The sequence below is a fragment of the Leptonychotes weddellii genome, chromosome 15 (assembly GCF_054177405.1).
Source record: "Leptonychotes weddellii isolate Sample4059 chromosome 15, ASM5417740v2, whole genome shotgun sequence".
Classification (NCBI taxonomy): domain Eukaryota; kingdom Metazoa; phylum Chordata; class Mammalia; order Carnivora; family Phocidae; genus Leptonychotes; species Leptonychotes weddellii.
Genome location: NC_138383.1, coordinates 38,601,275 through 38,628,357, shown reverse-complemented (window position 1 = coordinate 38,628,357; position 27,083 = coordinate 38,601,275). Strand labels below are relative to the sequence as shown.

At 42.8% G+C, this 27,083-nt stretch overlaps 1 protein-coding gene across 1 annotated transcript in view; it reads right to left on the bottom strand.

The window, feature by feature from the left end:
* VPS53 (VPS53 subunit of GARP complex) overlaps positions 1-27,083 on the bottom strand; it is a 128,179-nt gene that overhangs the window by 64,214 nt on the left and 36,882 nt on the right. The window contains exons 6-11 of the mRNA XM_081805989.1: positions 23,924-24,039; positions 21,646-21,765; positions 11,032-11,110; positions 8,109-8,252; positions 7,285-7,427; positions 4,530-4,683 (exon numbers count right to left, since the gene is read on the bottom strand). Of these exons, the coding sequence (XP_081662115.1) occupies positions 4,530-4,683; positions 7,285-7,427; positions 8,109-8,252; positions 11,032-11,110; positions 21,646-21,765; positions 23,924-24,039 (756 nt within the window). The remainder of the gene's footprint in view (positions 1-4,529; positions 4,684-7,284; positions 7,428-8,108; positions 8,253-11,031; positions 11,111-21,645; positions 21,766-23,923; positions 24,040-27,083) is intronic.

Sequence of the window (27,083 nt, the reverse complement as noted above, 5' to 3'; positions counted from 1 at the left end):
GGACTCGATCCTGGGACTCCAGGATCATGACCTGAGCCGAAGGCAGTCGCCCAACCAACTGAGCCACCCAGGCGCCCTACAGGAGACTCATTTTGAACCTAAAGATACATCCAGATTGAAAGTGAAGGGATGGAGAACCATTTTTCATGCCAATGGACCTCAAAAGAAAGCTGGGGTAGCAATTCTCATATCAGACAAATTAGATTTTAAGCTAAAGACTGTAGTTAGAGATACCGAAGGACACTATATCATTCTTTTTTTTTTTTTTTTAAAGATTTTATTTATTTATTTGACAGAAAGAAACACAGTGAGAGAGGGAACACAAGCAGGGCGGAGTGGGAGAGGGAGAAGCAGGCTTCCCGCCGAGCAGGGAGCCCGATGCGGGGCTTGATCCCAGGACCCCAGCCAGGATCATGACCTGAGCTGAAGGCAGACGCTTAATGACTAAGCCACCCAGGTGCCCCATCATTCTTAAAGGATCTATCCAACAAGAGGATCTAACAATTGTAAATATCTATGCCCCCAACATGGGAGCAGCCAACTATATAAGCCAACTGTTAACCAAAATAAAGAGACATATTGATAATAATACGTTAATAGTAGGAGACCTCAACACTCTACTCTCAGCAACAGACAGATCATCTAAGCAGAAAATCAACAAAGAAACAAGAGCTTTGAAGGACACACTGGACCAGATGGACCTCATAGATATATACAGAACGTTCCACCCTAAAACAACAGAATACTCATTCTTCTCTAATGCACATGGAACTTTCTCCAGAATAGACCACATACTGGGTTACAAACCAGGTCTCAACCGATACCAAAAGACTGAGATTATTCCCTGCATATTCTCAGACCACAATGCTTTTTTAATAAAACTCAATTTTATTTAAAAAAAACCCAAAAACTTCCAAATTCAGTGAGCCTGTTACAAACACTTAACCCAACCTACTCTGTTTTCGTAGAGGTTGAATATAATGTTTACCTTGAATCTAATCATTGAGTTACTAAGAATGCATGTAGGTGTAGTTAAATCACATCCAGACATTTGCTTTTAATTTTAAGGCATTTTAATTTACAGAGTATTCTGAATCCCTCTTAAGGGCCAGGAGTTTAGGCAATTAGCAAAAAGCAATGGCAGCACTGTAAATGTGTTAGGGCTAGTACTATAAAACAAGACAAGGCCTGTCCTTAATGTTCTTTCAGTTTCCATCTCTATCAGATGTCAAAGTCGCATCTGTCAAAAAAGAGCCAAAGACGACGCATCACATTGATCAGTTAGGAGGAGTTGGACTGTAGCACAGCCTTCCAGGTGAGTTCATCATCTCTCCAGCTCACCCTAATTGTTAAATCAGTCAGCAAGGGGCTTAAAAGGATCTGAACAGTGCAGTAAGAAGGGGTGGGTGGGCCTGGGAGGGTCTTTGGTCAACATGACTCCTTGGCTGACTTATCTGTTCTAACTTTGCAAGGAATTCACAACCTTCTATGAAATTTGGCATGTGCTACAGGGTAACAAGATATACCTTGGTTCATTCTGTAGTTTATTCTGATGCCCTGAAATAAAATGGCAACCACAAACGATTTTCCAAAAAGCAAGGCAGCACAGGGAGGAGGTAAGAAGACAAGGAGCAGCAAGTCTTCAGGTGGGGTGCCAAGCAGCTAGACTGTGGTGTCAGGCCACTTGGACCCCCAGCCCAGCCCAGGCCACCTCTTCCCAGCACTGCTGGGAGCATGGTCATGGCCATGACTAATCCACCAGCGGCCCTGCTCATGAGGCCTACAGGCTGCAGGTGAAGGTGTGGCCCCACTTGGCCCACAGCAAGGTGATGGCAGGCCAGGCTCAGAGTGAACAGCACCTACAGTAAGGAGCACAGCATTTACATATTCCCAAGGCAGGGCTGCAGTGAACTGATTCTCTAAGACCTGGCCTGCCTTGTTGAGGAGACCACAGGAGTTCCGCTGCCTTTCTAGAAACTAACCTTGGAGGGAAAATCCTTAAAGGTTATGGATCAGCCACTGCCAGGACTTGGAATGCAGAATGGTTCCTGGGTCATAATAACTAGGACAAAGAGTGGTCCAGGGGAAGAGTATGATCTAAAGAAGTTGAATGATTTGGAAAAATCTGTGGAAAAGATAACTGACCATTGGTAGGGGAGTATGAAGAGTTTATGGCTTAGCAGGATTTTCTGGCCAAGGAGTTGTAATCTGAAACTCTCTGCAAACTTGATAGGGAGAAGCAACAACTGAACAATTGGAGAAATTTATAAATCAATTATGCCAGAAAATTTCCAAAACAGAAGACAGAAAAAAACAAAACAAAACAAAAAAACCCAAAAGGCTCAAGTGTTCCCAGCTGACCATGACTGACCCCACAGAGCGCAGCATGTGCCAGGAGATGGGAGGCTCAGTCCAGGAGCCTGGCCCTGCAGAGTGAGCGCAAGTGCAGAGAGCGCACGGTCCTGAGAAACAAGCATCTCCAAGCCCTCTCCTCCCTCAGACAGAAGGTGCTGACTGTGGACCAGCTGCCACTCTGACATTCCGGTACCTATTTTCAATAAAAAAAAAAAAGCGTGGTCTTCAAACAGCTCCTGCCAGTTTTTCATGGTCTGTACATGGTTATCCTGTTCAATAGGCTCACCTTGTCCAGAGGGAGCCTTCCTGGCCTACATTACTCTACCTCTTTGGGCCTGTGAGGCATTTCCTAGCACAAACAAGATGTGATGTGTCCTGGGACACATCCAAGTTTACAGGCTATCCTGGTCATCAGATACAACAGGGCCATTTGTTCCCCTGTAATCCTATAGCTCCCTAAATGTAAAAGCAAAATCACTGGGAAGTAGGGCCCAGCCAAGGGAGGAGACGAAGGGTTCAAAACAGGTGTTTGGCACTAATGTTATCCAAGCAGCCTTGATTGGGATCTATTTGCCATACGGTTAACTGGAATACTGGCTTACAGAACCCATCCTTAGGCTCCTCTGACCCTGCCCAGCTGGAAGCCATGGGCGCACAGGGGCACACTCCCAGGTGGGGTCTATGCTCAATGCTTAAACCTCCTGTCCCCAGGCAGATCTCTGTAGGGCTGAACCCAGACCTGCATGAGTGTCTGTTTGAAACCAGGCCAGAAACACAGCTCGGGTAGGGCAGAGAGGAGGGCCAACATGAGGCTGTCAGGCACTGCTGAAGTCAACCAAATACTTCTCAGGAGAGAGACACATTCTTCTTTCAATCGCATTGCCATTACCTATTATTTCCTTTTGTGACTTGCATCTTATTTAAGGGCATTTTCATTTGTTTCGTGGCCTATTTCTTTCCTTGTTACTAAACACAAACCAGTTTTGAACATGAGGTAACAAGCAGAGGAGTATACGTATGTATTTTTATTTTTTCAGTATGGAAATAATGCTCTGTGGTTCCTTGTATTTTATTTCAATACAGTCATGACTGGCCCTAAGTAGATACGGCCTTATGGTCTTGCCTTAAAACTGAGTGTTGCTGCCACCACTCTTCAGCCCAGTGTCTTGAGGGACCAGCTCCTGATGCACCTACTCTGAGGCAGGTCTTACAAGGAGGCAAAGAGGGGATTCCACTGAAGTCCCAGGATTTTAGGACTAAGAGCATGGGGGCTAGAGAAGGTAGTAGAGGTGAAGGGTGAACAAGTGAACAGGACTCCAGGCCCAATCTCTGCTCTTACTTCCCTGCCTCATCCAGAGTAGCTGTTTTTCTGCATTTACATATTAGCTGTGCGACCACTGTTAAGTTTGAAATGAATATAACACCTCCCTCCTATAGCTGATGAAGCAAAGTGACCGAGCGCAGGTAAACGCACCTAGCACAGTGTGGGACACACAGAGGATGTTCAAAAAATGTTAGCTATTATTCTGTGTGGATTCCACATTAGAATTCTTTAAATAGTCAGTTTTGGCTCATTTCCCTCATTTTAAAAAAAATGAAAAATAACTTTATTAAAGCACGTAAATACAAAAAGTATTTTTAAAAAACTATGTAAATGCATTTGTATAAGAAAAATTCAAGGGCGCCTGGGTGGCTCAGTCGTTAAGTGCCTGCCTTCAGCTCAGGTCATGGTCCCAGAGCCCTGCATCGGGCTCCCTGCTCCGCGGGAGCCTCTCCCTCTCCCACTCCCCCTGCTTGTGTTCCCTCTCTCACTGTGTCTCTGTCAAATAATAAAATCTTCAAAAAAAAAAAGAAAAAGAAAAATTCAAACAAAATACCAGAATAAAATGAAAAAATAATTCTTTGCTTCTCCACGTACTCTCTCACAAAATCACCAGTCTGTAAAATGGGGCCACTACTCAGATAAATGACAGGATGTTCTAAAAACTTGAAATACTGCATAAGAGAAAACACTAAATCCATAGAGTACTCTCCATCACCATTCACGTAATTTAGTGAAATCCCTGGAATGAGGGACTGAGCACTCGAGCCACTGGATGGAACCACCAAACTAGGAAAGACTGAACTGAAGCCCAACCCCCCGGCCCCCTGATTTCGTGTTCCAGCCTCCCTCAGGAAGGTCCTACCAGAGTTCCATCTGTCAGGGTGCACCCGGAGAAGCGTTTGGCAAGAAACCCTTCAAAGTTAGTCGTTCTTTGAATAGCAAAAAGAAGCAATTTCACTTCAATTTCCTTAGCTCTGGTACGCATAATCTTGGCAAGTTCTGTCCTTCAAAATAAAGAGGTAAGAATGTTGTCAAAAAAAAAACTGTTCAAGATAGGATAAAGTAAACGGTTTTAGCTTATATATATAAAAAAAAAAAATTATGTGGTCATTTCAAATCCTGAGATCTGTTACCAAGTTTACTGTTTCGAGAATAGAAATACATACTCTAATTAAGAGTTTGAAGGTGAAATTATCCACTAGTCAAAAAAAAAAAAAAATCAAGGATTAAGGAGAGATCAATTTGTTTACATGGTCACTACTATTTTTAGATCTTTCAACCTTTCCGTAATTTGTTAATAATATATATCGAAAGCACTCAGTATTTTATAAAAATGCATATATTTTATGTACCATCGTAAGTCATTAACTACTAAATTACAAAGCCCCCTCTTCCAAAGAGCTCAATCACCATCTCTTCAACCAGAGAGCAGGAACCCCGGAAATACATGTGAGAGACGAGAACCCCCATGTGAAAAGTGACATGTACGTGCTCAGGTGGGTAGTGCCTGCGAAGCTTATGTACCACGCCAGTGTTGTGCTTCAGAATGGGAGCTGTGAGGGACCAGTGACCTGAGAGCTCTTAGGAAGTACTGAGCCATGGTTATCTTCCCATACAAAGAAATGGCAAAACCAAACAAAGAGCCTCTGCGATTCTTTGGAAATTATGTATCTGTAGGATTTTAGCCAAAATTCCAGCAATGAAAGCTTGGCAGCAACAGCCACAACACAGCCATTAGCCGACACAACGAGGGCAGATTTGTGGCTTCAGCAGACTCCCTGTCTTCTGCAGACTGCAGTATTCACAGATTAGTTTGCAAGTCACTGAACTGTAGGCTAAAGAGAATTAGTTATCAATTTCTCAAGGAATTTGCTTTCTTTGCTAATCAGGACTTCGAAGTGACAAGCACAATTGTCCTTGAATCAACATTTAAAGGTCATCTAAACCTATGGTAGCAAATGTGCTTCTGAGAACAACAGCCACACAGAATGTACAAGACCAGGAGTGAACTCTAATGTAAACTGTGGACTCTGGGTGATAATCATCTGTTGATGCATGTTCATCAATTGTGACAAATGTACATTTTGGCGGGGGATGCTGATGGTAGGGGGGCCATGCATGTGTGGGAGCACGAGTGTAGGGGAAACCTCTGTATCTCCCTCTCAATTTTGCTGTGATCCTAAAATTACTCTAAAATATAAAGTCTATTCAAGAAAAAAGTGAAGCCAATAGCCAATATCCCTTAAGAAATCTGCCCCCCCGTGTGTTTAAAGCATACAACTTCATTATATTCTCTGATTTTAAGAAAGATGCATACCATGAATTATTCTAAGGTGGCTGAGTTATGCTTAGACATGGGACTTTTTTGAAGAATTAGCCTGGAGTTAATGTAATTGTGCACTGTGAGAAGGGCATAGATAACTGGGGTGTCTGGGTGGCTCAGCCAGTTAAGCATCTGACTTTGATCTCAGGGTCCAGGGATCAAGCCCCATGATGGGCTCCCCACTCAGTGGGGAGTCTGCTTATCTCTCTCTCCCTCTGCCCCTCCTCCTGCTTATGCTCTCTCTGTCTCATTGATAAATTTTTAAAAAATCTTAAAAAAAAAAAAAGAAGGCCACAGATAACTAATAAAACCCAGTTACTACCACTGTTGTGGTACAGCTGCAAGTAAAAAATAAAAAAAATTTGACTCTAGCTTTAGCTTTGTCATGGACACACCGATCTAACCTTGGGTTTTATCTCTTCAATATAAATGGACTGTCTGGCCTTGGGCTACATTCATGAAACTGCAGAGACAGGATGAATGACAAGAGGTCTTTAGGATGCTTAGAACATTCAGATGCCGATATTATTAACTATCCAAAGACTACAAATACACTGCATTAGGGGCAGGAAATTTGTTCAGCAGATATTTCCTGACTGTCACTGAAGTAGAACTACCCCTTCAGTGTATGGAACTGTCCCTATGGAACAATGCATGTAGCAAGTCAGAGAAGCAAAACGATGATAGATATATACACTGTATACTGATATATATAATAGCAGGAGAACATGTGGGGTGTTGAATAACAGGGATATCTGGTGGATGAGCCTTGACTAGGTTAAGTCCAGAAGGCAGGCTGTTCAAGGCAAGGGTCAAGCTACAGGAAAGTCTTAGAGCAAAGACAGGAGCAGATGAAGCTGCTGTGTTTTATATATATTACTCTTCAGAAAAAAAAAAGTGCTTTGACTACAGGCTACTAGCCCAGGACTCTTGTGTACCCTTTTTCACTTTTTTCCTAGAAGTTTTTACTCTTCCTCCACGTACATGTCCTCTCTTCTAGGTTTGGAACTCTGAAGTTGGAGAAGTTGGAATACAGCTGCAGCTGGAGTTTAGGGGTTGGTTTTGGGTTAATCTGACTTTCAACAGGAAAAGGGTCTTCTAAAGGGAGAGAGCCCAGCACGGGTGAAGAAGTTCTCATTAAAATGATGACTCTCAAACAACAATAAAAAAAAGTGGAAGTGGTACCCAATCCACAAGACAAGATGGAACCCCTAGAGACCAGGGGATTGATTTCAACCAACCGATTTCAATTAACAATAAAACCAATAGAGCTGGAATCTACCTTGTGACATGGCAAAATTCTACTGCAATCCTCTCGGTCATGTACCACTCACGTGGAAACATACGACCATATTTCTCCTCATAGTCCACAAGCTGGCGTTTTATCCAGGCATAGCGTCTGTCGATTTTGTCCAGCCAGGCAACCTTAGGAAGGTAGGGAACAAAATCCACCCAGTGCTCAGAAGTAGTGTTCACAGTTTAAGGAAATAAACAAAAACAGAACCAAGAAAAACACAACCAATCTCTTTCTCACAATTTTATTTCATTTTTCTTTTTCTTACTTTCTCACAATTTTGCTTTATTTCTCCTTCCTTCCTTCCCTTTCTCTCTTTCTTTCTCTCAGAGGGAGAGAGAGAATCCCAAGCAGGCTCCACACCCAGAGCGGAGCCCGACGGATCTCACAACCCCGAGATCATGACCTGAGCCAAAATCAAGAGTCTCGCTCTTGAGCCACCCAGGCACCCCTATTTCTCACAGTTTTAAAGAATATAGGCTACTTTTTCACTTGATCCAGAGGATCTTAACTTGGGTCTACGATTAGACTTCAGGGATCTGTAAATTTCCTGAAACTGTATATGCAAAGTTTTATGCATAGGTACATTTTCCTGGGGAGAGGATCTGTAGCTCCCATTATTTTCTCCAAAGGGTCAGTGACCTCAAAATGGTTAAGAACCACTGAACTGTACAGTCAGCCCCTAAAGTCACAGTTCAAACATCAACATTTTAAGGCAGTAATACTACTAAAATATGAATCAGCAGACTTGAGGGCATTTAATTTTCAGTAAAATTCAAATGTAACATTGATTTCATTTGGTCAATACTTACATCTTGGTTTTCTTGAAAAAGTACTAGATATTCTGACAGATGCTGTTTAATAAACTTTTTGATGATTTCCTGTTTGATTCTGGGATCCAAAATATTAGCAACCAGACACGCATCTCGTAGGACATTGCTGGGTCCTCCTGGCCTCTGGTAAAACAAACAACACACACCAGTTCAAGAGCCAGAAACAATCTTTAAATCTCACGGCCTCTGACAGCTGTTAACTTCTTGTTCCTCTCTTGAAGTTATTATTACCTGCACTCCCCTGACACTTATTCTTTCGCTGTGGATGGATATTTTAGTTACTTGTTACTCAATGCAAGAATTACTAAGCTAGTCTGCAGTAGCCAATATAAAAGCTACTCTGTGAATCAGCAAGGAGACATTTTGGAAACAGGGTGAGCAATAGGAAATTTTGCTTTCTGAATACAAAAACTGAAATCACCTTGGTGAAGAGCCATACAATTCAGAAGGACACCAGTCTCACTCCACACGTGCCACTTTCCCCTGATTCTAACCTCAGATTCCTGTTCTTAAAGTGCCGTATTTGTGCCAAACACTGCAGTGGCATTTAAAATCTAAAACGAGGTTCCAAACTGCCAGACCTGTTTTGCTGACAGTCAACTACCCACGCAGGTAGACAGAGGTCAAATATGATGATATCAGTCCCTTGATCTGAAAGGCAGTAGAAGGCTATTGAGGGGCCATATTGATACATCACGATGGGAAGGCCTTTGTTATTACTGAGGGTAATCCAGTCTTGCCGAACTTTTCTTTATGGTAACTCACTGAATGAACATGGTTGGCTGAGTGGACTAGAGCAAAAAGAACACCTGGAAGCTACTCTTGGCTTGGCTAAATAGCTGTGTAGCTTTGGCGCAGTTATTGAAACTCATCTGAAAAATAAATGAGAAAAAAAAATGAACTTCAATTAGGTGACGATTAATGTTCTTCCAAATCTTTATGATTCTCTGTCCAATACTATATCTGTCTCGACTGAAGTTCAAGAGTTTTAGAAGTGTTACTAAGCTGCCTGAGAGCTAAATTGTTAAGATGCTGACTCACTCTGTGCTGAATGCTGTTATGTCATCTGCTGAGCACTCTGACTGCTCACCTCTTGCTTCTGGATGAAAGTGTTTGATCTGATAGAGAAGTCACAGAAGCTGAAACTGATGGGCTCATGGATTCAGATATTTTTATTTAAAAAGGACTTAGTAGGTTACCTTGTACAATTTTAATGTCTTGATTTCTATTTGTGAAATAGGAATAGCACACAAGGCCTTTAAGAAAAGTCCATAGTCAAAAAAAAAAAAAAAAAAAGTCCATAGTCACTGAAAAGGAGAATAGAAAACTTAAAAAAAAAAAGATTAAGTTACCCAGCTACAGAAAAAGGAAGTAAGTTGTTAAAGAAAACAATTTTAACTTCATCTGCTTGGTGGGATCTGAGAAAAAGACATAAAGTAGGTCACGATTAGTTTCTTCTAAACAATAAAGCTGGGCTTCATTCATATCTTTCTGAAACTTCTTGAAACTGGGCTAGATACCAGAGTATAGTAAAGCAGACCCTGGGCTCAGAACAGTCTGGTGTTTATAATTTGTGAATATCTTGCAATCCCTTTTTACAGAATGGCTTTCCAATATCCATTCCCCACAGTTATATCAAATGAATAAGGAACATAAAGTCCTGAAAGGAACATGTCTTACAAATAAAATATCTGATTACTAGAAGGCAGCCATAATATATTCAGACATTAAAATCAAGAGCAGGGGGGCGCCTGGGTGGCTCAGTCATTGGGCGTCTGCCTTTGGCTCGGGTCCTGGGATCGGGCCCCGCATTGGGCTTCCTGCTCAGCGGGAGGCCTGCTTCTCTCTCTCCCACTCCCCCTGCTTGTGTTCCCTCTCTTGCTGTGTCTCTGTCAAATAAATAAATAAAATCTTTAACAACAACAAAAACAAAAAAAACAAATCAAGAGCAGGTTTCCTATAGGAAGTAATCTACAAAGCTGGGGCAGCTACCCCCACCTACTTCCTAAGTTTCTTTTATGGAGCACAAAGAAAAATGATTAAGATATTTCCAGTTATTGAATTAAAGAGCAGGTCCAGGAAATGTTCCTTGGCTCAGTAAATGAACATATATCCCCATCTCCACCCACCAAGTGCAGTGAGGAACACTGTTTGCCTGTGTGTGCTTTGGTTTATTTTTGTGTTGAATAATTCCTTCTCTTGAAATAGCTCAAATAATAGAGAAAAAAAGCTTCTGAAGGTTCTTCTCTCCCCAACACATGCAAAGCATTAAGATTACATCTGCTACAGTTTGAAAGATAGAGCTAAAAGCAGTTACCCAAGCGCAGTGACAGCCAAGAGAGGCAAAGCTTGTTATGGGAGAAGTGTAACCATAGCTCACAAGCGAAATACCATGGCCTTCGCAGACACAACACAAACAGCCACGCCACCAGCAAGAGCTAAAGGGATTAATCCCAAAGAACAGGATTCTGATCATTAAAAGTGAGTCTCCTAACTGTGTCACTCTGAGAGTTATATAAGCCTGTGGATGCTCCTCCCAGCTGTCTTTTCACCAAACTGAAACCAATAAGTTATGTAACGATTCTAAAAAACATTGAGGCTTGAAAAAAAAATTTTTTTTAACACAGCCATGAGAAAAAAGGAATTTGCTGGGCAGATGAGATATTAGGTTTGACACATATTAAATTAAACCAAAATAAATCCTCACTCTTTGATGCTGGAAGAACACAGATGAAGAACCAACATTGCTTTGGGATATTTAAAATCAAGGATGGTCTCACTACCCCGAACCTCTAGCAAACAGACTTACAGCTGCCAGCAGACACTTTTGGAATGGTAACGGTAGAGAGTGTGAATTAGGCAAGAATGGTGATAACATCTAAGACTGGAGGGAAAACAATACCTTGGTGCCCTGGGAAGGAAATGCTTCTTCAAAATCAGCGAGGATTTGCTGTCCTAACTCAGTCTGGGCAGCTTTCACTCTGTAGGGAAAAGAGAACATGTCATTGCCTGGTATAATTTTCATATATCCATAAGTAATTATGCAAAGACTGATCAGGCTCAGAACTGCTGAAGTCTTTAGAGATCGTCCGGGGAGTGGCGAGTGGTGGCTAGATAAGAGAGGTCACATACTAGTTAGTAGCAGATTTATGACCAGGACCCAGGCATCTGATTTATTCTCATGATGGATTTTCTATATCCCAGTTTTTCTAGGCCAACTCTCACCTGGTGTAAGGGAGTATATGTTCATCTTTACAAGGTGTCATCAGGGGGTAGTTATGCTGTGGGAAAATGCTATATAAAAATGCCCAATCCAACAGAAATCCATGTTGGATTACTGCTATAGCTGCGCCCCTGCTCCTTGGAGTCCAGAATCAGGAGGGCTCCATACTGCCTCAGAGATGTTGCTTTTTCAACCTGGAAGTCAACATCAGGATCATAAGTTTTAACAAATGAACAAGAGGAGGGGCACCTGGGTGGCTCAGTCGGTTAAGCCTCAGACTCCGTTTTGGCTCAGGTGGTGGGATCGAGCCCTGAGTTGGGCTCTGCACCCAGCAGGAAGTCTGCTTCAGATTCTCTCTCCTTCTCCCTCCTGCTTTCTCTCTTTCTCAAATAAATAAATAAATAAATAAATAAATAAATAAATAAATAAATAAATAAAATCTTAAAACAACAACAAATGAACAAAAGGAGGGACGCCTGGGTGGCTCAGTCAGTTAAGCATCTGCCTTTGGCTCGGGTCATGATCCCAGAGTCCTGGGATCAAGTCCCGTATCAGGTTCCTTGCTCGGCGGGGAGCCTGCTTCTCCCTTTCCCTCTGCCTGCCACTCCCCCTCCTTGTGCTCTCTCTCTGACAAATAAATAAATAAAATCTTAAAAAAAAAAATGAACAAAAACAATGTTTTCTAAAGTAAAAAGAAAAAGACCTGAAAGATAACATGAGCTGTTACTTGGGAGTGAAGGCCACTGAATGAAGACTGAAGTTCACTCAGAAGGCTGGCTAACAACAAAAATGAGCTCGAAAGGGGAGGTCAGTACTTAACCTGGCAGTTTGCACGTCTACCAGGAGCTCAAGAAATATTTGTCAGCTGAAACGAGAGGAGCTGGGGCGTGAGAAAGGAATTGTGTGTGTCAGCACCACCTGCAATGATCAGGTCCTCCCCCAGCTGCCACGAGCCGGACGACTCGTACCAGCCATTCCCACAGAGCTGACTGCCCTGAGCCTGAGGTAAATATTTTACCTTTGCTAAAAGCACCATAAAATAGTGTTCTTCCTTTTTTGGTCTCCACCCTGTTACTTTGGAATTAACTTTAAAGTTTCTAGAAATAGCAAGCAGCTCAAAAGCACAATTTCTTTGGCTATTCAGCAGTGGCTGGCAACCTACTGAGAAAATTTTTTTTTTTTTTAATGAGGGGATAGGCAGGACCCCGAACAATCTGTTTTCTTCTGTGGCAGAGTTATAATACTTTCCAGGGTTTTTCCACTATCTTCAAAACTTTTAAAACCACTCTTACAGGTGGGTTTGCAGCCTCTTTAGTCACTCAGTGACAGAGATAAGGCTATTACTGGAGTAGCCACCAGATCACAACCAGGGCCATCCACCTAGAGTTGCGGAATGGACAATGCGAAGTGTGCCCTGAGTGTGAGCTCTGACAGGAGAGGAGAACATGCTTTTGTAAAACTGTACCTCGGAGGTCTTGTGACTCCACGTAACGGGCCAGGCAGACAGCCTCCCCTGGTGCCAGGTCACAAGACAGAGCTTCCAGAGCCTCCAGCCCCTCTGTTTCTACTTGCCTCTTGGCAGCACAAAGAGAGCACCACTTCCTCCCTAAGCCACAGGGACAATTCCTGGAGGGGAAGTTCTATGCCCCCATCAGGGACATTCCGTCTCAGTGGTATGAAGGTCCCACCTCTGCCTCTTACACCCTCCCCCCTCATTCCCTAACTCTATATTCTTACCAGGGTGCCTGAAAAGACAACCAGAGCCTATGGTAAGGCTTGGCATTTCCAGAGTACAGAAGACAGGGGAAGTACCAGAGTGTGATTTGCAGATCCCCTTGCCATCTTCTTCAATCCATTTTCAAAGTCACGTCTTGAGACAGACTAGACTTAGCTGTGCCACCAGTGAGCCACGTGTAATAAGTTATTTCCCTTACCTAGGCCACAACTAAGAAGATTTGTGAAGTAAGAGGGTACATGCCCATGCAGGTCTGGGCTGGATGCCCCTCACTCTCCTCTCTGGGACTGCTTATTCCCCAGCACCCACCTTTACAGCTAGCTGGCAACAGCAGACACCTTCACGGGTGACTGTAAGCTGGAGGGATAACTACTGTTGGAGCAAAAGAGTGGGCTTCGGAATATAAACGTTTCCAAGCATAGTTTTCCAAGTGTCCATCAGTGCCTCAGATGAAAGAGCAACCATTTCCCATACTGATATTAATGACAACAACTATAAACCCCAACCATGACTCCATGCATTTTCAGGGTGAGATGTGAATAGTAGTCTTTACCATCAGTTGCCTAAACAGGATCCTAGAAAGAAGTCAACACTAAAAGAACATCTTCAGCCAAACTCCCTCCTCTTCCAACAAGGAAAAGTAAGTTCCTATTGTAAAGAGATGGGACCAACTGAGACTCTGTTAGCAGAACAGAGTTGATCTACCATAATTTCCATAAGAATGACTAAGAAATTTATCTACAACTAATAGAGAATAAATAAAAATTCCTCCTGGTATCCAAATAAGTTCAGTCCATTTAGATGGTGACAACTCTGTGTCGATCACACTTAGGAAACAAAGGAGTCTGCTGCTCAGAAAGGAAGTCAACCAATGACTTCTAGCATCCTCCATGCCATTTGACGAAAGGTTGTTCTAAGGTGACCTTTCCTGGGACGCCTGGGTGGCTCAGTCGGTTAAGCGTCTGCCTTCAGCTCAGGTCATGATACTGGAGTCTTGGGATCGAGTCCCACATCGGGCTCCCTGCTCAGGGGGGAGCCTGTTTCTCTCTCTGCCTGCAGCTCCCGCTGCTTGTGCTCTCTCTCTCTTTCTGACAAATAAATAAATTTAAAAAACCAAAAAACAAAGGTGACCTTTCCTAAATGTGTTATCAGTTTGCACAATGGGTGGCAGCAGAAGGATATAGCAAAATATGAAAATTATTTAGACATTTGTAGATAAAGTAATCCTGATGCTTCAATTACCTTGTGAATGCCTCAAGGGAAACGCCCTCAGCTCCTCACAATAAACTGACCTCCCAAATACATATAGTTTGTACTGGACAGAATGGCTTATTAGTTAGATAAGTCAGACGCTCTATTTTCAAACAGATAGGCTCTATAAAGAATCCGAATCTGGAATCTTAAGCGTGATACAGTGGGACAATGAAGTACAATCCTTATGCTTTTGAAACTGAAGTTCTGGGCGCCTGGGTGGCTCAGTTGGTTGAGCAACTGCCTTCGGCTCGGGTCATGATCCTGGAGTCCCGGGATCGAGTCCCACATCGGGCTCACTGCTGAGCAGAGAGTCTGCTTCTCTCTCTGACCCTCTTCCCTCTTGTGCTCTCTATCTCTCATTCTCTCTCTCTCAAAATAAATAAATAAAAAAATCTAAAAAAAAAAAGAAACTGAAGTTCTTTCAGAAAGAACTTGTCAAAGTCACACAGCTAGTCGGGCCTTTTCATTCTCTAATTTCTTTCATTGCTACACCATGCGACACCCCCCGCCCCCACCAACCTGCCAAGTATCTCTCACACCTAAGAGGTTAGCTATAGCCCTGAAAAATATTTTTTAGTTCAAGAGTTTTACGGGTTTCAAGAGAATGCAAGAATCTTCCACTCTTTCTCAGGAAATATTTACTGATTACCAGAGACATTTGCTTTCATGGATATTCTTAAGCCAGGAGGCTCTGAAATGTAAAGATGATATTAAAGAAAAAAGTCTTTCCCTCAATGCTACATTAACATTTAAGCATTTTCCAGAAGGGTAGTTGGAAGAAATAGCTATATTCAAATCAAAGTCCATGAACTTCATATTTCAAATGTACAGGCAAAAATTTCAGAGCACAACCTTTCATGTGACTTCTACGATTTATAGACAGCAAGCTATTAAATTGGAGAAACTAAAGCAATTCATAGAATGGAACTCTGCTGCCTGCTCCCCTGCCCCCAACAAACAGCTATTTCTATCATTTCCAGATGGTTCTACCATCACTATGCAAACATAAGGGAGGAGAATTCACCAGAAAAGATGCTAAAAATAAGAAATCTGGACTTTCCTCAAACTTTTAGTACCTCTTGAAAAACTATTGTAGTCAGGCACTGAAAACCAGATTTCTTCTCTTGTGTTGTTTTTAGTGTTACTTAATAACACATATTTACTCTGTATTAACCTACACAAAATTTTTGCAAATAGAAGTTGTTAAACGAACGAAAAGGAAAGTAAGTCCTCCTATTTGCAGCAATCCTACATGATAATGAATGTTCAGAGCACCGAAATATATTGCTAGAATGTTAGATTTTCTCATTTTAAGGAGAAATGTCTTACAACAGTGATCACAAAGTTCCTTCAAATTTATAAAACCGCCTCTTTGAAAGAGTCCTAAAAGAGTACATCCTCTTATTTGTCCCTACATTGCCTTTTTAGAAATAGAATTCAGTTCTGCCATATTCTTGCCATCCAACAATGCCCATCCAACACAACGGATTGAAAACCAACTCCTCCACAGATCTCCTTGACCTCATGGTCATTGTCTTGGTAAGGTTCTTATCTTTTCTGGTCTAGAACATAGTCTCAATCTCCAGTTCTCTATATCTACAGTCCATAAGACTTTTACAAAGCACAAATGAGATCACGCCCCTCTCTGCTTAAGATCTTTCACTGTCCACAAAATAAAGAACAGACTCTTTCGTAAGGTATATAAAATGTGACCCTATATATGCAGACTTTCACATTCCGGTGTCTCCCAAAGTACCATGATGTTCTCTCTCTCCTATTTTTCCTCCTCTTTTCTTGTCTTGCTGGAAAGATCCTACCTATTCTTTTAAGATCAGATGTGACCCCTGCCCTCAGCCCCTGAAGGCTGAGTCTTTTAGTTCCTCTTCTGAGATCCTGCTATTGCTTGTACAGCATCTACCAGTTTTGTTGGATCTATGCTATACTAAAGTTTTCTACTAGTGTCTCTCTTCTCCACACAACAATGGTGAACTTCTTGAGGGCAGAAAGTATGTATTTCTTACTTTGTACCTTCAGTACCCCAGTACGGGCCCTAGGACACAGAAAGTCCATAGTATATATCTATTAGGTAAATGAAGGAAAGAATAAGTGAATGGGAAAAAAGATCAACTCTGGACTGTCACAAGGGTAAGGGGAGGTGATAGTGCCTTCCCTTCTCCTCCTCCGTCCCCTGAGAATAAGTCTGCCTTCTCCAACCAAGCTTCCTTCTTTCTGGCAGCTCATAAGGCTCTGTTTGTCTGCCCCCTTGGCTACATCATGCCCCCAGTGTGATATGGCGATCGGCCAGTTCTAAGTGTGAAGGAGTTAGGAAGGATGGGGGAAAGGGTGGTGATTTCCCTAGTATTCTGCCAAGCTCTGTTCTTACATTCTCTAATAGTTCTCTGGCATTTCCACTATAAGATGGCACACTGAGCACATGTTGCAATCTCCCCTTCCTGCCCCAGATCCTTAGAAATAATAAAAAGGTTTTAATAAAAATCCAGAACCAGGCAAGAAAAGAAGTGGCATGCTAGAAACTCAGGACTGCCTGGTAGCACAGGATTGAAGAAGGAAACCACTGCTGAAAACTGCTTTTCAAAAAATGAAAGACATGACGGTAGTGGATACCAAGAGCAGGAGGGGCCCTGAAGTAAATGCCAGCAGGGTATTTGGGCTCTTGCAAGATGAGTAATCATAAAACTGGTGTCCAGGTCTGCATCCCTGCCTTGAACGCTCAGGTCAAGAAATGGGTATGGGTCTGAGAACCCCCGCAGTGGCCAGAGGGCTGACAACATCCAGGCAGATCAGGGAGCCCCCAAACCCAGAAGATTAGCCACTGGCACATCCACCTGGCAGCCCCTCCAACTCCAGCCCCACCTCACCTAAGAAGAGCTATCTGTGGCCCTTAGCTGAGCAGCACGTACACCCCTCTCCCTCACCAGCAGACGGCAATAAAAGAGCATCCCTGATCAGGATGACAGAGAATCTCAAAGTCAAAAATGAGCTTTCAGCTAGAAATCACCAAACACTGGAGGAATGCTAATGCCAAGAAAGAGTCACCATGTTCAACAAACCGAAGACCTCCTACCAGAGGACAAAGAAACAGAACAGGCAAAATCAGAGCTTTAAAATATATATAATTTGTGGGCCTGGGTGGCTCAGTTGGTTGAGTGGCCGACACTTGATTTCAGCTCAGGTCATGATCTCAGAGTCGTGGGATTGAGCCCCGAGCCGGCCCCACGCTCAGTGCAGTCTGCTTATTCTTCTCCCTCCTCCTCTCTGCTCCTCTCCCTGCTCTCTCTCCCCTCTAAAAGTAAATAAAATCTTTAAAAACAAATAAATAAATAATAAAATGCATATAATCTATATTCCCTGAGAGATTTAAGAGGATATCGTGCCTGTGAAAAAAGAATCAACTAGAGATCCTGAAGATTAAAGTTGGATTGCTGAAATACAAACTCAACAGTTGGGCCAAACAGCAGAATGGGCACAACTGAAGAATATATTAGAACAGTAAGACTGAGTTGAGGAATTCAGCCTAAAAAGCAGGAAGGGGGGGGCGGGGGGGGAGATGCAAGGTATGAAGGAAAAATTAAGAAATATGGCAGCAGGGGCACCTGGGTGGCTTAGTCAGTTAAGCGTCCAAGTCTTGATTTTGGCTCAAGTCATGATCTCAGGGTTGTGAGATCAAGCCCCATGTTGGGCTCTGTGCTGGGCATGGAGCCTGCTTAAGATTCTCTCTCACCCTCTCCCTCTGCCTCACCCCCTCTTCCTCCTGAAAGAAAGAAAGAAAGGAAGGAAAGAAAGATAGATGGCAGATCTAGAAGTTCCAATATTCACGTAATAGGAATTCCACAAAGAGAGAGCACAGAGAACAAAGCATAGAAATTACAGAAACAGAAGAAAATGATTTCTCAGAACTTAAGAAATTCATGAGTCTTCAGACTGAAGATATGGTAAGTACAGAGCAACATAAAGGACAAGAGATCTATATCCTAGCAAAATTCCTGACCAGCCCCCTTCCCCAATCTCAAATGCTTCCAGGGCAAAATAAAAATCAAATGAAAATAGATTATCTTATAAAGGAGTAAGAATCAGATTGACCAGATTTTTTTTTTTTTTATTTGACAGAGAGAGAGAGAGAGAGGGAGCGAGAGAGGGAACACAAGCAGGCGGAGTGGGAGAGGGAGAAGCAGGCTTCCCGCTGAGCAGGGAGCCCGATGCGGGACTCGATCCCAGGACCCTGGGATCATGACCTGAGCTGAAGGAAGATGCTTAACCGACTGAGCCACCCAGGCGTCCCCAGATTTTTTTTTTTTTTAAAAGATTTTATTTGTTTATTTGTCAGAGAGAGAGAGAGCACAAACAGGGGGAGCAGCAAAGGGAGAAGCAGGCTCCCCACTGAGCAAGGAGCCTGATGCGGGACTCAATCCCAGGATCCCGGGATCATGACCCAAGCTGAAGGCAGACGCTTAACCGATGAGCCACCCAGGCATCCCATGTTGACCAGATTTTTAACAGGCAACAAGAAATGCCAGACAATAGATTTGCTTAGTCTACCATACAACAGCCAATGGTAGAAGCAATCTGTGTGTCCATAATGGATGAACAAAATGTAGTATGTGTATGTGTGTGCGTGTGTGTGTGTGTATATACACAATGAAATATTCAGCATTAAAAAGGAATGAAATTCTGATACATTCTACAACATGGATGAACCTTGAAATATTGTACTAAGTAAAATAAGCCAGACATAGAAGAACAAATATTGTATGATTCCATTTATATGAGGTACCTACACTAGCCAAATCACAGAAACATAAAATAGAACACAGGTTCCCAGAGGTGGGAAAGGAGGTAATGGGAGTTATTCTTTAATGGGTAAGAGTTTCTGTTTAGGGTAATGAAAAAGTTTTAGAAATAGAAGTGGTGATGGTCGTATAATATTGTGAATATACTTAATGCCATTGAGTTGCACACTTGAAAATTATTAACATGATAAATTTTATGTATATATTAACACAATTTAAACAAAAGAAAAAAAAAAGAAGAAACCTGAGACCAATTAATTACCATGGAAGAAATCGTAGTGAGAGTCAAAGATCTGCCTTTAAGAGAGGTAACACACCCAGATGGTTTTACAGGCGAGATCTACCAGCTCTGACAATGTATTAACGTCCAGAATATATAGAAGCAATAAGAAAGGAATAAATAACTCAATAGACAAAAAGGCGATTATAAACAGGCATTTCAGTAGAAATGCAAACGGCCAATAATCAAAAGAAAACTAGTCTCAGTAGTCACCAGGGAAATGGAAATGAAAGGAACACGATGCTATTTTTCAACCACCAGTTAAATAAAAAAGGAAAACTGACAATATAAAGCATTGCTGAAGGTACGGGGAAGTGGGTACTCACATACTGTGCAGAGGGTACTATAAAACAGTTAAAGCCTCTTGCGAGGGCAAATGGGCAGTGATTATTAAAATTTTAATTGCACTTTACCCATGACCCAGAATCTATCTTAGGTAAGTATTTATAGATGTGCGAAAAGGGATAGCTTTTAAAAATTAGAAGCAAACAATCTAGTGATATGAAAATGGTTAAATAATCTGTGGTATGTTATACTACGGAATTCCAGGCATCAATTAAAAAAAACGAGGTACGGCGCCTGGGTGGCTCAGTCGGTTAAGCATCTGCCTTTGGCTCAGGTCATGATCCCAGGGTCCTGGATCGAGTCCTGCATCGGGCTCCCTCCTCAGTGGGGAGTCTACCTTTCCCTCTCCCCCTCCCCCCCCATTTGTGCTCTCTCTCTCACACGGTGTGCACTCCCTCTCTCTCGCAAAAATAAATAAATAAAATCTTAAAAAAATAAAATTTAAAAAATTAAAAAAATAATAAAAAGAATGAGGTAGGTCTGTACATATCAATGTGGAAAAATCTCTAAAATACATCACGAGGTTAAAACCAAAAAGTAAGTTTCAGAATGAAGCATATGGTGTGAAACCATTTATTTAAAACCAAACAAACCAACACCACAAACTGAAACTACAGATTTCTGTAAATCACAGATAAAGATCGAGAGGAATCCACATTAAATTGGTAACAGTCACTACCGTCACCGCCTGTAGCACTAGGATCTCAGGGAGAGCTAAAGGGGACTTCGGTTCCATCTGTATATTTGACTTTTTTAAAAATAAAGAAAATGTATACCTCTATTACTTACATAATTACTTACATGATTAAAAATACAGAAACTTAAGGAAAAAGAGGCCTGTAGTAATCAGGCCTGATTAAAAAGACAGAAATGCTGTTAAGGGCCAGCCCCTTTGTCTCTTCTTTGTTCAAGAAAGGTCAAGATTCATCAATTTTGATCATCTCTGCCGCCTCAGTATTCTCTCTGCTGCTATTTCAAAAGACACTGAATTCACTCCCCTCTTATTCTCCTTTAGAATCTTCATCTTCCTTCTAAGCATCAGGCTTTCTTTCTATGACTCTGAATCTGGGATTGAAAGTCAACAGAGGTAGGAAGAAGAAGCTAAGTCATCGTTTTGTCTCCTCTTAAGTTCTAGTGGCAAATGAGACTTTCCAAAAACAGCCACACCCACATGCTCTTTTCGTCAATGGGACTTTGACATTCCTCCCACTGAAGGGGTGGGAGAGACTACGTTCCTTCCTCTCTAATCCTGGCTGGCTTGTGATGACAGGAGTGACACTATGTGATTTCCAAGGCCTAGTTCTCTTGGGAGGCTCATTCTTGGGACCCAGCCACCTCACCGTGAGGAAGACCAAGCAGCCCATGGAAGACAACTCAGCTGAGCTCCCAGTGGACAACAAGCACCAACGTGCCAGCCATGAGAGTGAGCCATGGATCCCTGAGGCCCCTCCCTGACCCACCCCAGCCGATGCTGCATGGAGCAGAGGTGAGCTGTTCCTGCCGAGGCAGGTTAAATTACATGAGTGAAACACCTTGTTATAAGCCTTACTAAGTGTGGTGGTGGCCTGTTATAAGGAAACAGACAACAGGAACAGTTTCCCTCACAAATGTGGACAACCCTTAACTCACCAGCTGCCCCTCCAGTGATGCCAGGCCAGCAACTATCTGACAGAGATTGCTTTAGAAGACATGGTAGGGAGCTGGAAAGGGGTGGAATAGACATCTATACCCCACAGAGTTACATCAGATGACATCTGAGGGTCCTTCTTACAAGAAGATTCTGCAATGAACATACTGAGCTAAGTGCTGAAGCGCATCCTAGCGCCATCTTTTCCCAAAGCAGAAGACTGTCTTCTCCAATGACCTTTTACCTTTCAGAAAGCTGCCGGATCTGCGGAATTCCCATATACTTGTGGAAGTGCTCCAGAACATTCATCACACCCTGAAGAAGGTTAGCAACTTCTCCATACTGTCTTCGCCTGGTCATGGCTCTGCAAGGAAATAAGAAGCTGAGAATCTAGAAAAACACAAAGGACACAAGATACAGATGTGGATAGGGCGCCTGGGTGGCTCAGTTGGTTAAGCGACTGCCTTCGGCTCAGGTCATGATCCTGGAGTCCCGGGATCGAGTCCCATATCAGGCTCCCTGCTCAGCGGGGAGTCTGCTTCTCCCTCTGACCCTCCCCCCTCTCATGCTCTCTGTCTCTCATTCTCTCTCTCTCTCAAATAAATAAATAAAATCTTTAAAAAAAAAAAAAAGATACAGATGTGGAAAAACCTACTCTGGGCTACAAAACAGACTTCAACTCAATGTGGTAACCATTTACTGAGCACTGAGTATATATGGGCTTGCACACTAGAGGTTAAAAAAAAAAAAAAAGACCTAGCCAAAATCGTCAAAGTAACATCGCTCAGTAAGAGACACAGAGCCAAGCACACATCTGATACCAAGTGGGATAAACTGAGTTCTAAACAGAAACACACATTATGTGCTATGGGAGGTACAAAAGAATGTGTGGGTGATGGATTCTCATTGCGTGGGGGTAGGGAATGTGGGAAGACTATGGATTTGGGTTGGGTACTGTGGGATTAGCAGACTTTTGACAGAAAATAGGGATAGGAATGTTACTGTCTGAGGATTACAGCATATGGGCAAACCAAACACATCTTCCCACGATACAACAAAGGGCATTCATAGGCATTTATATGTTAACTCAAATCTGGAGGTTTTAAGCCAATATTAAGCAACTCTCCCAGATATGTCTCCTTTCCCTATTACTAAGGTTAATGAAGCTTAAATAAAAGGATGCTAATAAAAGCAACAGTTACACACACAAGGAAGGTCAAATTATTAGATCTAAATTTTTTATTAGGGTTGGACTTTTAAATTAAATGTGTAATATACGACTTCCCTTAAGAGGCATTAAAAAAAAAAAAAAAGACATTTAAGAAGACAGTACCAAGTTCGAACCAATGTGTTCGGGTGCTACTGCAGCCTGGTCTGATAGTCTGGTGGCAAGGGACATCTGGAGCATCTGGAGCAAGGAACAAGGAAACTGCTCTTCTAGTCTCCCACTGGCTGGCTCATATCTCTGATCACTACTCGCAGGAGGATAGACCAGGGTTTGCTGGAGCTCATACAATGCCCGGAGAGACCAGGAAGGGTCTGACCCTGTCCTCCTCCCAGCTTCAGATGCTGCATCTAAATTTCTATGAAGATGTTCTTTCTCTGTCTACATATGAGACTCTACTGAAGCTGGGACAGGGGGAATTCTCAGCCGTGTCAGAATCTTGCTAGTAAAAGAGGCGTTTGGATTGCTTCTTGTGGTAAATAACCAGCTCTTCCTTTTAATACTACTTCTGATGTCCTCATGCATCATTCCCTACAGCTCCTCTATAAACCAAACAGGATGCTACAGTCTTTGAAAAAGTGGGTTGAAAAAAAAAGTGGGATGAATGATAAATCAAGACTTTCTTTTTTTCTTTCTTTTCTTGCTTGCTTTCTCTTTTTTTTTTTTTTAAAGATTTTTATTTATTCATCAGAGAGAGAAAGACAGAGAGAGCACAAGCAAGGAGAGAGGCAGAGGGAGAGGGAGAAGCAGACTCCCCGCCCAGCTGGGAGCCTGATGCGGGGCTCGATCCCAGGACCCTGGGATCATGACCTGAGCCGAAGGCAGACGCTTAACCATCTGAGCCACCCAGGCGCCCCTCTCTTTCTTTTTTAAAGCCCTATTTCTATACAGAACATCCAACAGCACTGCAACTCAGCCCAACACAAGTAGGAAGACTTGCCAAGGCAGGGGCTATAGGGAGAGATTATGGTCCTGAATGACCTTGCTGGCCTTAATGGTAGACACCTACCACATTTAAATGAGCCGTATTCTTGGAATCATGAATCATCCTCCACATGCTATCTGGGTCCCTTCCACACTCACTTGCAACTCACTTCAAACTTTCAGGTGTTTGTTACATTTTGAACACCAGAGGGCACAAAGCCAAATGTAACTAAACACCTGAGACCAATTTGCAGAAAGTGGGGCAGGACAGTGAGCCCTCCCTGGCTGAGGAGTAAAATACCTATGATGCCATTCTCTTTACATGGCACATTCACTTCCTGTGGACCCCAAAGAGAAAGCTGACGCTGCTTACTCGAGGGAATCCACGCCACCTGCTAACATGTGCAGGTGGTTCAGCGTTGTGATTGAGGTGGTCAGGTGGCGTTTGGCATGATCTAGCTGCTTAATATCGCGGGTGATTTCTTTAACCTAAGTAGTGAAAAACCACAGGAGAAAAAGGAAGAAGGTTAAGAATGATGTAAATCCATTTGCAAGTAGCTCCACAAGAAAATAAGGCAAATGAAACAAGGGAAAAACCCTCAGGTTAGCTCCTGGAGAAAACACATACATTCTCATCACGTATAAAATCAAAATACCTTCCAATCAGTCCATTTAAATCTCATCTGGCATTTCTTCAGAAGGCTTTACCCAGGGGTTCAAAATCTTCAACTATGAGAACAAAATGAACTTTATTTTTCACCCCAAATGGAGTGATCCAAACAGCAATTTAGTATGGAGCTTATAGGGTCCAGGAGCCAAGTTTGGCACATATCCTCTTGAACAAGGTCAGAAAAGTATGCCTTCTGATAGGGGGGCTACCAGGTTCGACACAAATGGACAGTATTAGTTGGCTAATTCTGTTGAACCGATCTTTATTCATGGAACTAGGGTTTACTGCCCGATCTCCAGCAAAGAAAGACTTGCTCTCAAATCTTAAGAAGACTAAAATAACATAACATATGCCTAACATGTACTGTCACAGAGGAGAGGTGAAGTCGTCAGGAGCAAGAAGATAATGGGGGAAGTAAAATTCAGACAGTGTTCACCCAGTAGATCCAAGAGAAATAAACTCTGTACCTGGAATACAAGTATATTTCAGTCACTAGAAAAGCACATTCAGTAATGAAGTGGGAACAATTCTCCAACTTTACTAACATCTAGGTAGAATGTTCCACTGAACTGCCTGAGTTCATGTTGACCAAGAAACTTTCTGAAGAGCAATTTGGTTTCCCGGGTTCTTTGATACCTGGAAGGAAGGGAGTGCCCTGGACACTAGGCACAAATATTCTAGTCACTGGAAAGACCTATCTCCCACTAAAAGTGAAAAACTTGGTGGTGAGTTAAGTTCACATGATCTGATTTTTCAGAGTCTGATCACCCCATGTGAACCCATAAAGTAAAGATTATGACCCTCACAGCTTCGTTCCACACCCACAAACCTGCTAAGCTGACCTGGATCTTGGCAGTAAAAGTCTCTCTCACGGGGAATACCCCATCAAGCCCACTCTCCCTGTAATTCTCAGGCCATCAAAGTATCTCTATTTCTATTCCCTGCGGGTGGGGGAAGGGGGGTGGGAATAGGTTAAGAACTTCTTCACGGAATAACTGAGCTTAGGGAAAAACAGGATCAGGAGTGGTACAGCGAATTAGTACAGGAGTTTGGTCCTAGAATCTGATAACCCACTTCCGACACTGAAATCATCGCCCTCTTCTCTACAGAAAAATCCCTGCACCTCTTATGAGCTTCCTTAGCTCCAGTGCTAACATCAGGAGTCTTTAACTATTGCATGAAAAGTCAGAGTCATCTGTGACTCTACTCATTCCTACATCATTAGTCAGCCACTAAATCCTGAATATTCTTCCTGTGCCTCATCACAAAAACTGTCCCTTCCTACTCATCCTTCAGGCCCTCCCTGGAGCTCTGCACCAGAAGTGACTGGTCTCTCCATTCTCAGTACCTCCCGTCTCCCCATCACATATCCTGTGCTTCCCTAGACAAACCGAGCTCATGCAAAGGATGCTCAGGTCAAAGTCACAAAGATCATTATACAAATAGGATACCCATAGTTAATGTACCTTAACTGTTAGCCAGGGGCAGCCAAAAAATGACAGAACATGACATGGCAGGTTTTGGAGTTAGGTAGCTCTAGGGTTGAATCTCAGCTCTTCCACTCACCAACTTTGTCCTAGAATAAGCTACTTACCCTGAGTCTCAGTTTCCTCATTTATAAGATGAGTAATCATAGGGGCACCTCGGTGTCTCAGTCAGTTAAGCGCCTGCCTTCAGCTCAGGTCATGATCCCAAGGTCCTGGGATTGAGCCCTGCATTGGGCTCCCTGCTCAGCGGGGAGACTGTTTCTCCCTCTCCCTCTGCCCCTCCCCCTGCTCGTGGTCTTTCTCTCAAATAAATAAATCTTTTTTTAAAAATGATTTTATTTATTTATTTGAGAGAGAGAGAAAGCATGAGCAGGGGGAGGGAGAAGCAGGTGTGAGAGCTAAATTAGATTACTTATAAAGGATATCTATGGCATAGTATTTGGTACATTGAAGGACTGCAACAATTATCAGTTCTCTCTTCAGTCCTACCTCTTCTTCCCTTTAGCAAAGCAATAGCCAGGAGAGCAAACTGCTTTAAAATAAAACATCTCGCGGTTCGACGGCCTGTGGATGGTGCTGAGGCAGAGCATCCTTGGGGAAAGAACCACAAATCCAAATCCCTCTCTGATGACATACAGCCTCCCCTCAAAGACTATTTAATTCTGTGACAAAGCACAAATATTAGTATTTTTCCTCTGATGAAAGGGTTCTGTTCCTTTGACTCCTCATTTGGCAGTTAAGGCCCATAACACTGCCTGCCTGGGAAGAACAGGAAGCGCTAACGGTAAGAATAGCAACAACCGATCCTTACTCAGGGGCCATGGCTGTCACACACGATCTCATTTAATCCCCCCAATTCTATGATGTACCCAGACTATTATCTCCATTTTACAGTGATGAAACCAAGGCACAGATGGGTTCAATAACTTGCCACAGCTAGTAAGTAGAGGGGCTGGATCCCAATGCAGGCAGCCTGCCTGCAGAGGTCATGCTCTCCACTACTCAGTCAAGCTGCCCGTCCCCCTCCACTCCATATCCTTCCCTATCATGCCAAATGGCCACTGAAGAGAGCTGCAGGATACACAGAAATGTGACATCAGCTCTGTTCCTGTAGTAAATTAGAGGAGGATATAGGGCGAGAAGACGGTAAGGATTTGGGAGTTTTTGTAACCAAAAGTAGTAGGGGGGAAAATGACATTAGTAATGACTTCAAGCCTAGCTCAGTGCCCCTCATACATTTAATTCTTCAACAATCCTTTAAGGCAGGTGTGATTGTTCTTATCTTACAGTTGAAGAAACTGGAATTCAGAGACAGTTCAGAGACATGACATTACGTGGTCAGAATGTGAGCACAGGAGCTAACGTTTTATAGTGAA